This window comes from Lethenteron reissneri, chromosome 32 (assembly GCF_015708825.2).
Source record: "Lethenteron reissneri isolate LAM-NWPU_2019-01 chromosome 32, ASM1570882v1, whole genome shotgun sequence".
In the NCBI taxonomy this organism is placed as follows: domain Eukaryota; kingdom Metazoa; phylum Chordata; class Hyperoartia; order Petromyzontiformes; family Petromyzontidae; genus Lethenteron; species Lethenteron reissneri.
Genome location: NC_083810.1, coordinates 10621763 through 10635607, shown reverse-complemented (window position 1 = coordinate 10635607; position 13845 = coordinate 10621763). Strand labels below are relative to the sequence as shown.

Here is a 13845-nt window from a genome sequence, read left to right as displayed (position 1 = left end):
ATTGTGTACCGTGGAACTGTGTAGCGAAGCATCACGTGACGTGCAGTACAGCATGCTGTAGGACATGCATTATAGATATGCGTAATGGAATGTATCATCATGTGGCCTAGCATTATACACCATGCAGCACAGCATAATGAAACAATGCAGCATCATTGTGTATTGTACCAACAGACAATAAGCCGCACAGCATAATGAAACAATGCAGCATCATTGTGTATTGTACCAACAGAAAATAAGCCGCACAGCATAATGAAACAATGCAGCCTCATTGTGTATTGTACCAACAGACAATAAGCCGCACAGCATAATGAAACAATGCAGCATCATTGTGTATTGTACCAACAGACAATAAGCCGCACAGCATAATGAAACAATGCAGCATCATTGTGTATTGTACCAACAGACAATAAGCAGCACAGCATAATGAAACAATGCAGCATCATTGTGTATTGTACCAACAGACAATAAGTAGCACAGCATAATGAAACAATGCAGCATCATTGTGTATTGTACCAACAGACAATAAGCTGCACAGCATAATGAAACAATGCAGCATCATTGTGTATTGTACCAACAGAAAATAAGCCGCACAGCATAATGAAACAATGCAGCATCATTGTGTATTGTACCAACAGACAATAAGTAGCATAGCATAATGAAACAATGCAGCATCATTGTGTATTGTACCAACAGAAAATAAGCCGCACAGCATAATGAAACAATGCAGCATCATTGTGTATTGTACCAACAGACAATAAGCCGCACAGCATAATGAAACAATGCAGCATCATTGTGTATTGTACCAACAGACAATAAGTAGCACAGCATAATGAAACAATGCAGCAGCATCATTGTGTATTGTGCCAACAAACAATAAGCTGCACAGCATAATGAAACAATGCAGCATCATTGTGTATTGTACCAACAGAAAATAAGCCGCACAGCATAATGAAACAATGCAGCATCATTGTGTATTGTACCAACAGACAATAAGCCGCACAGCATAATGAAACAATGCAGCAGCATCATTGTGTATTGTGCCAACAGACAATAAGCTGCACAGCATAATGAAACAATGCAGCATCATTGTGTATTGTATTGACGGACAATAAGTAGCAGAGCACCGATGATAGCGTAGTGTGACTCAGCGTCGTGCGAGGCTCCGTGACGGAGTGTTGGCGGTGCGCTGCCTACGGCCTGCGAGAAGACGAGGTCACGGCGGTGCTGCAGGCCGAGGGCCTGCACGACGGACGCGGCGCCGTCCTGCATGAGCAGGAAGGTGACAGCCTGGCGGGCGCGCTCGCTCAGCATGCACACGCAGTCCGTGAGCGTGGCGAGCAGCGGGTACAGCGTCTCGCTCCACTCCGCGCCTGCCGCCGTCACCGAAAGCGCGAGTGCGGGTCAGGCAAACGGGCGGGCGCGTAACGACGCGTCGATTCATCGAAAGTCTGCATTGAACCGCATGGGGTACGCTGCGCTGCAGACACAGCCATCTCCTACACCGATGGACAACTTAGAGATCACAGTGCAACCGTAGTCACTAAACGCTTTTCTGCAGACAGACGTCAAGGTTCTAAAGAACCAATGACGAGCTTTGAGATGAGTGTGACCTTTCAACTACAGCAAGGAGCCTGAAGTCGTCGTCAGCCTAACATTTTCCCGCACCTCCAGTAAGCGCGGTTGGCTACGTACGGGCGCGGAATAAGTTCAACATACGTACATTTTCCACAATCACAATCGGCCAATAGTCTTTGGTAAACATAAAACAAAACATTGAGAGGACACGGGGAGTGGGCAGTTGTGTATACACTCAATTTACAATACAACCAAAGCACCACTGCATTCCAGACACTTGTTTGCAGAAGCACAACCATGAAAGCCATTCACACCTGTGTCACCCTACCCCGAAGCTCCCCCAATGTTTGTCACTGTTTGAATTTCCAGCCACACTAGAATCTACAGTCCCAGACAGCAGTGTGCGATGCTTACCAGTAGTTGGTGTCAATTCCACCAATGTCAGTCCTCCATCTGCAAGAGACACAATGGCGACAGGGTGAAGGGGGTAACACAATGCTGCCATCTTCTTCTTATAGCGTGCGCCTACTTGATCAAGCCGGACCCACAGCTTCGTCTACAGCCCTCAGTGCTCTCAGTCCTTCATCCAGTCTGCTCAGAGGTCAGACCTCCACAGTATCTGCCAAAGTCTGCACCATTCCCGCAGTCAGGGCTATCCCAGATGTCCCACGTGGCCTTGTTAGCCACGCATTACCCTATCCATAATGCAACATTTGGAAACTTTGTAAGTATGTTGAACTTCTTTTGGACCATACATAGTTTACCGTGCTCATTGGAGGTGCAGGGGACGGACAATATTTTTTTTAAGAAATTAGTTTTCAACCTTGATTTATAAGTGCATAGCTCCAGTGTCTTCCTAATATCTGAAGGAAGAGTATTCCAGACAGCCGCAGAAGCACATCTCATGGCTAGGCAAAAAACGCTGCGAGGATGACCAGTTTTCACGTGATGGTGGCTTATGTTCCTTGAACTTCTTCGAAGCCAAAAGTCCCCCACTGCCCTCAATCTCTCAATCCACTGCATCTGACCCTCAAGTCTCCCAATTCTTGTGGCCTGCACCGGTGGCATCTCCACAGCCCTTCTGATGTGTGGGGCTGTGTGTGAGTCTATGGGTCTCTGAGCTCCGTAGCCCTTCTGATGTGTGGGGCTGTGTGTGAGTCTATGGGTCTCTGAGCTTCGTAGCCCTTCCGATTGCATTTCTTTGTTTCTTTCCAACGCAATGCCACACCATCCAAGCAAGTCTAGCCTCCCTCACCTGCTTGAGAACGGCTCCAACTTCAAGAATATTAGTGACCCCTGCTAAGGCTATGATAATATTTGTAACCCCCACTTTGGGGCGCCACGGTGGCGAAATGTTAACTACCTCGCCTGGTATACAGGAGGTCGTGGGATCAACCCCTGATGCCTGTGGTCGTGTGGATTTTTCTCCAGGTCCTCCGGTTTTTCCCTCCACATTTAGAAAGATGAATTTAAGAGTATTGGCTGCTATAAATATCCACATAATAAGCCACTTCATTGAGCTATCTTTTGTGCTCAGGTTGCTTCTGAAAACGACCTATATAGCTCAGTGGGCCTTGCCTTGGTAACACAAAAATAGCTCGTAGTTCAGTTCAGTTGGTTCTAACTTTTACATTCCGGCTCTGACGCAATGTTTGAAACGGAGGTGGGGGGGGGGGGGGAAGGTGGGGGGCACCGTACTCCCAACTCGGGACGATGCCGACAGCTCTGCCGAGGAGAAGACGTCGTCGGAGGCGTTGGCCTGGCCTTCCTGGCCGCAGCGGCGCTCGCGCTGCAGGAGGCGATCCACCGCCTTGATGATGCAGTCCAGGCTTTTGTCCACGTTGAGCCACACGCTGCTCTGCGGGGCACGCGGGCAAGACCGGCGCAAAACAGCACGCACGTCCCGTTTGTTTATTCATTCACAAACCGCTCCACGGCTGCAACAACAAATCCAGCCGCTTGATTGGTCGCAAGTGTTCATTTTGTCTAGGCGCTCTTCTTCCCACCCCCCCCCCTCCAACCCAGCTTAAATATACGCTCCAAGCTTGGTGGTGTTTCATTCTTCACCTGAGGACGGCTGCTTGCGTTGTGGCCGAAACGTCGTGAGAATTATTTTATTATGTTTTATTTTTATTATTTTATTACTTCCCTTCTACGTGACTTTACTGAAAGAACCAAGAAGATGTTTAAGTATGTTCAGGAGTGACAAAAGTCCACTGCTGGATGAAGGATTACCTCTCCCCACGCCATCATACTTCACCATGCTTGTCGGTGCCGACTGGTGTGTGGGAGGGAAACCCCAGGAGTGGTGCATTCGTCGCTCGCCCATCACGACTGATTTTGATTTGCTCGCGATTGTAATCCAAATCACCGGTTTCATAGCGCATTGCGCTAACCACTATACCACCACTCCCCTGCAACTAAGGAAGTGAGATTAGTTTGTGATGTTTAGCTCATCAATATACATGAAGTCAAATTTAATGTAATGTCTGCATTAAAGATAACATTACTGCTTAGATATGTTTTCAGCTTGGATGCATTAATTAATTGATATATAGAGTTCTCATGATGCCCATAGATAGACCTCTCAGGATGCCCATATAAAGATGAAACTTATTCATGTAAAATGTTGGTGATGTGGCCAACGCTGATGTTTACACACCGCACAAGACACTCAGTTAAAGCTGAATCAATCTCCGGGAGGCCCAGGATCGGTTCACGGTGCACGACGCTAACCACTAAGTCATCGCTACCCATGCACATACACACAAAACATGTACGTAGGTACATGACAAAAACATGCAAAGTATGTACTCAGGCACACGCGCACACACAGAGACAAAGATTCCCCACAAAGCCATAAAGACTGTTAGGGCAAGTGCTGTTATCGAGCACTGATGAAGGCCAGTATGGCATGCGAGTGGGTGGGTGGCCAACACCACGCCCGGCCGTCTTTGTCTCCCCAGTGGTGATGTTTACACATCACACCAAGTACTCATTTGAGTCAACCTCGGGGAGAGACCCAGGACCCATGCAGATAATCGTCGCTAGTGTTGGCCGTGAGCGGGAATCGAACTCGGGTCGCCGGGTTCACAGCGCAGCGCACCAACCGCTGCACGACCGTTCCCCACTACGCACGCACACACAACAACAACAACCGCCATTCGCCACTAAGTGGCAGTGACGTCACCACGACGCTTGTACCAGGCCTGGTACACACACACGCACACACTTGCACACACACGCACACACACACGCACACACGCACACACTTGCACACACACGCACCCACTCTTCCTCGGGCCACTCGCCGCCGCACACCGCCGAAGTGCCGGCCGCGTTCCCGGCCGTCATCAGGGATGCGAACGACGACGCGATGGACAAGGTGAGCGAGGCGCGGTTCTCCCGGCCCGTCCAGCGAGCCGCCAGCGAGTCGCGATCGTTGCGCAGGACGACGCGGTCCCTGTCCTCGACGCCCTCCTCTCCGCCCCCGCAGCTGCTGCCGCCGGCGCTGCCGCTGGGGCTGCCGCTGCTACCGCTCGCTTCGCCGGGCGGGGTCGGCACGGAGGCGACAAAGTCGGGGCGCGCCGACGCCAGCGAGTGCACGGCACCGCCCAGCAGCTTGCAGTCGCACACCGTCACCAGCTGGCGGGTCTGCGCAAAGACGCGACGACGCCGAAGCGGCAACAACAAAACGTCGGCATCGTCATTATCGTTATCGTCATCAGCCTGGCAAAAACCGGCCACGTTCGGTGGCCACTCTGCACGACGCGTGCGCCGAGCGCGGGCCCCACCTTGTCGGCGAGGCTGGCGAGGGTGCGCTCCAGGCCGCACGCCGAATGCTCGCGAGCGGCGCGGGAGAGCCGCTCGGCGTAGTAGGCCACCTGCGTGCGCAGCGCCGTGATCTGTGCGTTGAGCTCGCGGGCCTTCACCACGTCCTGCGGCCGCCACGCGCTCGCTCGCGAGCCCATCGCCGGGCTGGCCGCGGCGGGAAGAGCGATGACACGAGGGGGGACACGTGGCATAGGGGAGGCGAGCGTCAGTGGTGTGGCTAGATTCACTGCCCGACTACCATCGTCTTCCCCGGTGCTCATGTTTGTGATGTTTTATGATGTACACACACAACGTGAATTGTATTGGCCACAACATCCACGAAACTGAAAATTATCTGCATGTTAGTCAAATTGGATTGCACACAGCAACATGGAGCCTTACTGCAAAAAATTTGCAGGATCCTCTGGACTAAGCGCTTTGAGACTCAGCGACTCATTTATGGGTAAACAAGCATAACAACATTTCACTGCACCAGGCACTCATTGAAGTCACATAGGCGTGTGGAGGCAACATGAGGGATACGGGATACGCGAGAGACGAGTAATATGGGATACGGGAAGCACATGGGGATTGATTGTATGTATGTTGAACTTCGTATGTAGCCAACCACGCTAATTGGAGCTCCAGTGGCTTCCTAATATTGGAAGGAAGTGCGTGGCAGATGGCCGCAGACGCGCACCGGAAAGCAGGCAATGCAATAGAGTGTATTTGGGAGCATGGTGCAACACAGCAGGAGCATTTTTAGGATGAATCGAATTAATCAGAAGTGACTAACAGCGAGACCTTCCTGCCCTCGTGGTTTGTCATTCCAGTGCGCTCCATGTCAATTGACTCTCGCCTGGCAGACCCAGAGCAGGCAGAACACGGTGTAACAACCATAGCTCCAACCCGGCAGTTTTTTTCTTCTTTTAAAGCCCTTTGCCAATCCACTGCTGGATAATGGGCTCCCCAAGCCATTCGACTTGTTTCACCGTGCTGGCCAAGGCATAATGGGGCCCGGGACCAGTTTACATTTCACTCACCTCTGACGTCAGCCGTGTAAACTGGGCTATTGCTAAAAATGTCGTATATACACATCATGAATTGCTTGAAAGTAAATTTGAAGGTGTCAGTGCTGGAAACTAACACTCAATGATTGCAGTTTAAATAGATTTTTAGTGAACTAACAAATCATTGCAAATGTGGAGAAATACAAACAGCTGACTTTGAAAGCGTTATGCTGCGTGGGAGTGCGCGTGCTTTCCTGTGCCTACGTATATTTGCGTGCGTGTCGTTGTGTGCGAATTCGAGCAGCGGTGACGCAGCGTGAGGGCACTGCGCTACGAACCCGGGTGACAACAGTTTGACACTTGGTCAGCTTAAAATGTGAGCCCAGTCCAGTGTGCAAACATCAGCACTAGAGTGACAAAAGGCTGCTGGGTGCGATGATAGCTACACCACTCCCTAGTATGCCTTGCTCCCCTTGGCAAGTGCTTGCTAACAGTACTTGCCCCAACAGTTTGTTGAAGCTTGGCTGGGGGATCTTTGTCTTTGTGTGCGAATGTGTATATCCGAGTATAAGCGCCTGTGCATGTGTGCGCGTGTGCATGTGTGCGCGCTTCCAATCCAGTTTCGTTCACCTTTTCTTCGACTCCTCAAATTTGGTCACGAGCTTCCGCAGGCCCCCGGTTTTGAATCCCTGCACATGAGCTGCAGGCGCTCCCACCGTCACGATGTCATACGTGTGGTCTGAAATGTAACAACGGCAAGAATGAAACGCCAAAGAGGCTCTTCTGCTCTCTCGTCAGCTACTTACACGTGCAATTATTCACAATCGTTTGACCATATTGCAGCATGCGTTGAGCCGAGACGGAGAAACATAAACAAGGCAGGTGTGCAAGACGGCTTGGGATGATTCCCCTCTCACTAATGTTTGGATATTCAACGAGTTGCTAAAGGCCCTTACACTGAATTGTATCAATGTCAACAGTGGTCTGCTGTAACTTCAGCAACCTACAGTGACCCTCATGAATTACATTATGAACTTGATGACAATTAGCTACATATTTACCATTTTAAATGTGCACTGTAATAAGCTTTTCAATAAGTAATTACTGTACAGTTTAGCATGGTTGTGCGATGTGGCATGTTCTATTTATTAATTTCCTCACAAACTGCTGCGGTCATATCGCAGCAGTGGCCATGTATTTATTTTAAGGAAATGCCACACGCACATTTCATAGATAGAACTGTGATGCGGTTTCAAAGAAAGGGTTTAGCTTTGTGCGGGTGGGCATTGTGGTCGCACAGGAAATTGTGATACAGACACATTAGAAGCGACCCTAATATAAGGCAACTGGTTAAGTATGGATTGTGATGTTTCTCCGACTACAATTTGGATCTTTGACAAGTTGTTTTACTTCGTGGAAGTATGTATGTTGAGCTTCTTTCGCACAGTACGTAGCCAATCGTGCTAATATCGAAGGTGTGGGGGAAGGACAACAAAGTAAACACAAAGGAGCAGTTCTAAAGAAATTCGTTTTCAATCTAGATTTAAAAGTGCACAGCTCCGATGGCTTCCTAATATCAGAAGCATGAGCGTTCCAGATGGCCGCAGAAGCACATCTGAAAGTGCGCGATGCAGTGACCGTCTTTGTTCGATGGTTAGCCAAAAGTTGCTGCGAGGGTGACCGGAGTTTGCGTGATGGTTGATGCAAAGTACTGTGGTTCATTTGCGTTAAGCACTTAGTGAGCAATGAGTGTGACCTCACAATGCATTCGTTTAGAAAACCCAGTAGCCAATGCAGATCGGCGAGCACCGGACGGACACGGACAAATCTTGCAGCACCCGTCACGAAAACGTGCCGAAGAATTTTCATGATACTCTTAGGTTTTTTCGGTAAAGTCACGTAGGTAAAAAAATAATGATAAAAATAAATAATAATAAAATAATAGAAGAAAAAAATAGAAATAAAATAATAAATCACGACGTTTCGGAGGCAACAAAACGAAACGTCGTGATTTATTATTTAATTTATATTATTATTATTATTTTTTTACCTACATGACTTTACCGAAAAAACCTAAGAGTATGAATTCTTGCAGTCACGAAAGCTTCAAATCTAGAATTTTCATGATGTTCGCTGACGGTGACCACGTGTATAGTGTGAACGGACGAGCCACTGCGAGGCGGGGGGAGGCACACCTGTGTGCACGTCGTCCATGACCCGCATGCGCTGCATGTGCAGGTTCACCGGGACGAATTCCAGGCCTCGCTCCGTGCGCAGCCGGCTCGGCTTGAATGACGGGCCTGTTCCGCCACCGCCGGCACCGCCGCCGCCGGCAGAGAGAGAAGCACGTCAACACGGAGCTTTAGATACTCGCGTTCAGCCTGCCGTCGCCAGCGCTGCTAATCTCATACGCCGGGCCATGGCGGGACGTGCCCCTTTGCCATGGAGGGTGCGTGCTTGCCGCCACAGGGCAGTGTTTCGAGCGGTGCAGTGGGGTAGGTTGTGGGGGTGCTGAGTGACGTGGTGGTTATGCAATTTGGTGTGGAGACGAGGATCAGTAGTTCGTGGTGTGTTGGGTAGTGCGTTGAAACATAATAATTTAATACATTTCGTGTTAGCACCATTCTCATAGTGCACAGCTATCACGAAAAACACCATATATTCCAGACGGGTACAGCCTGCCAGTCAGGTGTGACACTGTTACGTGAATTGACCCAAGTAAAGTAATTTGCGAGTGGTTTTTCAAACATGGGCAAAAATTTGACCCGTACCGCCAGCACAGGTGCACCACTTGTTTTTCAAATAACATCACAGGACCGTTAACATCCCACTGCGAAGCAAACGGCGCATATCAGTTTGCGCTGGGTTAGCACACGCTGATTAGCACACGCTGGTTAACACAGTCGCAGTATTAACCAGCGTGGCTTTGGGGCTCGAAATTACAAACCACCGCAGCCAGCGACAAACGCGCTCTCGCTCGGCCATGTGACCGCTGCCCTAGATAACGTGTCGACTGCTGTGGTGGAGTTGATATGTGTGGGGGCATCGTGCGGGTCAATGTATGTGCAAGTGTGTAGTGCGTGACGATTATCTAAACAGATCCTGGGCCTCTCCTAGGTAGACTCAGCCTCAAAGGAGTATCTGGTGCTGTGTGTAAACATCACCACTGGGGAGACGAAGACAGCCACACGTGGTGTTGGCCACCGACCCCATCATGTGCCGTGGTGCTAGCAAATAGCACGTGCCCCAACAGCCTGTTAAAGGCTATACAAGGGGATCTGTGTCCTTGTGCGCAGGATAACGTTTTGAGCAGTGTGTGGTGGTCTGGTGTCGCGAGAGCGTACGTGTGTGGGATCGATGTATGGGATGGCGTACGGGCTAGTGTACATATATGGAGTAGTATATTCTACAAGGGTCATGTCAGTAACAAGCTGCACGCCGGTGGGTGCAATACGTGCCCTTGTATCTGTTGAGCTCGCGCTGGCTCTCCTGGTAGGTGTTGATGACGGACGTGTACTGCATGACCATCTGCCTGCGGAGGCCCTCCCAGTGAGGAGACAACTCGCCCAGCTCCTCCAAAGCCAAGACTCTGCACACGCGCAGACACGACATACCAGTGCGGCCACACCGATTGATGGTGCACGATCTATTCGCTTAATCCAGCAGTGGATTGACCATGGCTGATGGCGAGAACATAATGAAGCGGTGTAGCCAGAAACACACTAAAGCGTCTTTGTTACCCCGGTTCTGACGCCGATACACTGCACCAGGTGCTCCTTTTAAGGCAGAGTCAACCTGCGGCAGCTCCAGGACAGATTGAGATAGCACTTGCCACTGACGTTATCCATGACCCGTTGTTGAACACGTCACCAGGTTCTTAGCGCAGTGTGCAAACCACTTAACGACTGCTCCATATCCACTGTAGTATCACGTGCTCACATAACTTGTATAGTAGATTCAACTGCGCCTTTAACGATTGGTAATATAATCATTATAATGTAGACTTTGACTATCGTGCAGTTGTAACATACAGTAAAATGTGCTTCTACAGTTTATCTTCCTGTCGGCATAGCTTACCTTCGTGTGCACGACAGTTAGAAGTAGTAATTGTATATCAACATGAACAACGGATAACACAGTGTCCCCCCTTCCCCTGTTGGCAATGCAGTGGCAAGGCCGGCACTAATTAAGGCCAGTAGGACACGTGTGGGGGCCAAGTGGCCGGAAGAAAAGATCGGCCACATCAATTCCCCGGGGCACTGCCATTATAACCACAGGTCCAATGAGGTACGGTGCTGACTTTAGCCAGCAATGACCTCCGGGGGCAAGCCGGCACCGGACACAGATGCTCAAGAGCAGCTGTCATCAACCCTACGAGGATGACCCTGCAGCCTCGGTTATAGAAACCCGCCCCCAACTCCAATCATCCCAAAAGGGCTGCAGGGAAGGGAAAAAAAACCCAAACAACTGTGAGCCGTCAACCTCAGAGGACTGCTATCAAGAAGTGACACGTGCCTGTGGCGGAGGGTGGGCACAGGGGGGGAGTTAGGAATTCTTTTTTTTTTAAACAGCTGCGACTTTTTTGGAATTGGAGCCAGCGTCTGTGCCTGTGACTAATTAGACCGGATATCGATTTAATACCCAGCACAGGTGCTTGCCACTGGTACAGGAATTCATCTGTGTGCGCACACCATGCATCTTTTGTTTGATGCTTCCTAAGGCATACTTGTGTTTATCTGGGTGCACAAGCAGACATCGTGTGTGGTGAATATGCTATCGCCTGAATGGGTGTTTACAAGGCTGTGTACGTGCGTAAGGGCATGATTGGTTGCTTAGGTATGTGGTCGGGCGTGTAGATGAGTATGTGCGTGACGCAATTGTGTGGTTATGTGGTTAGGTGTGCAGATTGGCGAGCGGGTATGCGAATACACATGGTTATGTGGGTATTCTGTTAGGTGTGTAGATGAGCGAGCGAATATGCCGGTGCATATTCGCTCACCCGTCTACTGGACATCTGTGAGAAAGAGCTTTCGAGCTCATCGCATTCCTCCAGCATCAATAAATACTCCGATTCTGATAAGACGGGAGTAAAGGTGAGGCGTGTAAACGTGTGTGTCGGCGAGCGAGCGAGCCAGCGTGCGTGCGCTCACGAACCGGGCGCTGTCCTCCTCCACGTACAGCGCCAGCAGCTGTCGAGGTACGTGGAACGACAGCAACGTCTCGCCCATCTGCTCGTGCACGCGCAGCTGATTCCCGTCCGTCGTGGGGAGACGGTACGTGCGGTAAATCACGCCCTCGATCACTGCCGCCCCCGCAAAAAAGTTGATAAATCGTTAACAAAGCACAAACGCATTTGCACGAATCAAATAAAATCGTGTTGTTCACTTACGCTCCCCAGGTAAAGACACCACTTAGGTACAAATGTATTTTGTAACAAGTACAAAGGGGATGCTGCCAGTGGTGTAATGGTTATTATCAGAGTTCACCGGTTAATTCTCCTGGTGGGGCAGTTGAAACAATGGCCAAGTTTGTTATAACACCCTCCCCCCCTCCTGTCCACCCAGCAGTATAAATGGATGCACCCTTTCCCATTCCGATGACAAACGTGTATGACAAAGTTATAAAATACACGTTATTGTTATTATTGTTCAGGTTGGAAGACGTACCGAGGCTCCCACGGGGCCATTGCGGGAGAGCGTGTGGCACAGTTTGGCGCCAGCTATCATAGAGTGCGCCCGTGTCGCGACAGTTCTCTGCGGTGAGTACAATGTCTTTGAAAACAACGGCGCAATGCCTCTCTAAATAAAATTGACGACGAACTGCTTACGCGTTCCGAGACCCCACCCTGCACAACTTGCAGACGTCTCGGAGCGGGGAAAGGGGGCAGAGGTCGCAACCGGGTACCTGATACCCGTACCCTACCCGATACCCGGCTAACCGTACCCGGCCGGGTACAGGTACGGGTACCCGTTTGCGACCCTGGTGCGGCCGGGTACGGGTACGGGTAGGCCGTGAATCACTGGTGAGTAACTGTTTGTCACTCATTTCCCAACGTCTTGTCTCTTCTCACAATTCAAGTTACTAGAATCAACCCACCCGCGCCTGCAACATGGCTTCATCCCAGAGGTCGAAATCGGGTACCCGATACCCGTACCCTACCCGTACCCGGCCGGGTACGGGTAGGGTACGGGTACGGGTATCCATTTGCGACCCTGGTGCGGCTGGGTACGGGTACGGGTAAGGAATCAAAACCCGTTTGCGACCTCTGAAAAGGGGTAAACATTCCAGTTTATAAATTTTATTTAAAACAAAGCTATGATGATACTCATCTCTCTTTAAATCATTCATTGGCTTTCTTCTACGCACACGAATTACCAGATTTCAGCAGCGTGTCTTTGCGTAGGGATGAGTATTTGGCCCGAACACCCATAGACTCTGCCAAGCTTTCATCCACAGTCAGCACCGTCTGTAGGACCAGGCGATCACAACAATGGTAACAATAACAATCAAAGTGTAGTACGTGACCCACAACCCTAACGCACCGAATCCTGTTATTGGCCAAAGAAATTTCCTTCTACAGATCCACACAGCGGGCGTGAAATCAACTCAAGCCACGACTCTGAAAGAGGACATCCAGTAATACTGTACTTATAAAATCACTCCAACAGGTCCGTCTTACACAACCCTGCAATGGTTCTTCCAGAGTGACTTATTTCAGATCAATCATTCGATGATCAGGTGACACATTGACAAACTTTGGCTCTGTGAGAAAATGCCTACCACTGCTATGACGACGACGACAACGATGATAATACCAGTAGCAATGACGACGGTGAAAAAGTGGTTGACCATCAGAGGCGTCGAGGTGGGATGCTGATGGCGGCGAGAGCATGCGTCCACACACGCACACGCACGTACCCGGCTGTTGTCGGGAGAGCCCCTGTGTGCGGAGCGAGACTCCTCGTGTCTCTCCATCTGCCAGCCGAGTACTGAGATGTTGCCTACTCGCTCATTCTCCGGCGATCTGTGGCGCGGGTGACACGGCGGGGCACCGCCCCCCCAAGCATCAGCAGGACCAAACCCCCAAGCAGCGGCCAATCCCGTTTAGATTTTCTTTTTAATATTTATATCCAGAGCGCAAATGTTACGGCTGGTGGTAATTTGACACGAGAGGGCCGGGCCGTTGAGATTTCTCGAGGGATTTGAGCGAGAGTGAGGCCGAGCTAAATTTATAAATATAAACATGGGACGCCTGCAAAGCGGCACAGGCGTCCGTTGGGAGTAGTAACTGGGCTGGCGTGTGTGTCAAGGGTGAACAGGATGAAAGGCGGAAGGAAAGGAGAGACAAGGAAGGACTCACGTTAATGTAATATGCAGGCGGTGGTTTCTGGAACTCAAAAGGTCCTTGATGGTAAACAATGCTGTTCCCAGTAGGTACATCTAG

The 13845-nt window shown here is 50.2% G+C and overlaps 1 protein-coding gene across 1 annotated transcript in view; it reads right to left on the bottom strand.

Moving 5' to 3' along the window:
• LOC133350016 (inositol polyphosphate-4-phosphatase type I A-like) overlaps positions 1–13845 on the bottom strand; it is a 48325-nt gene that overhangs the window by 19276 nt on the left and 15204 nt on the right. Inside the window, exons 6-17 of the mRNA XM_061563967.1 lie at positions 13762–13841; positions 13320–13425; positions 12777–12867; positions 11556–11703; positions 9860–9990; positions 8597–8701; positions 7032–7140; positions 5373–5556; positions 4867–5232; positions 3277–3436; positions 1993–2031; positions 1198–1373 (exon numbers count right to left, since the gene is read on the bottom strand). Of these exons, the coding sequence (XP_061419951.1) occupies positions 1198–1373; positions 1993–2031; positions 3277–3436; positions 4867–5232; positions 5373–5556; positions 7032–7140; positions 8597–8701; positions 9860–9990; positions 11556–11703; positions 12777–12867; positions 13320–13425; positions 13762–13841 (1695 nt within the window). The remainder of the gene's footprint in view (positions 1–1197; positions 1374–1992; positions 2032–3276; positions 3437–4866; positions 5233–5372; positions 5557–7031; positions 7141–8596; positions 8702–9859; positions 9991–11555; positions 11704–12776; positions 12868–13319; positions 13426–13761; positions 13842–13845) is intronic.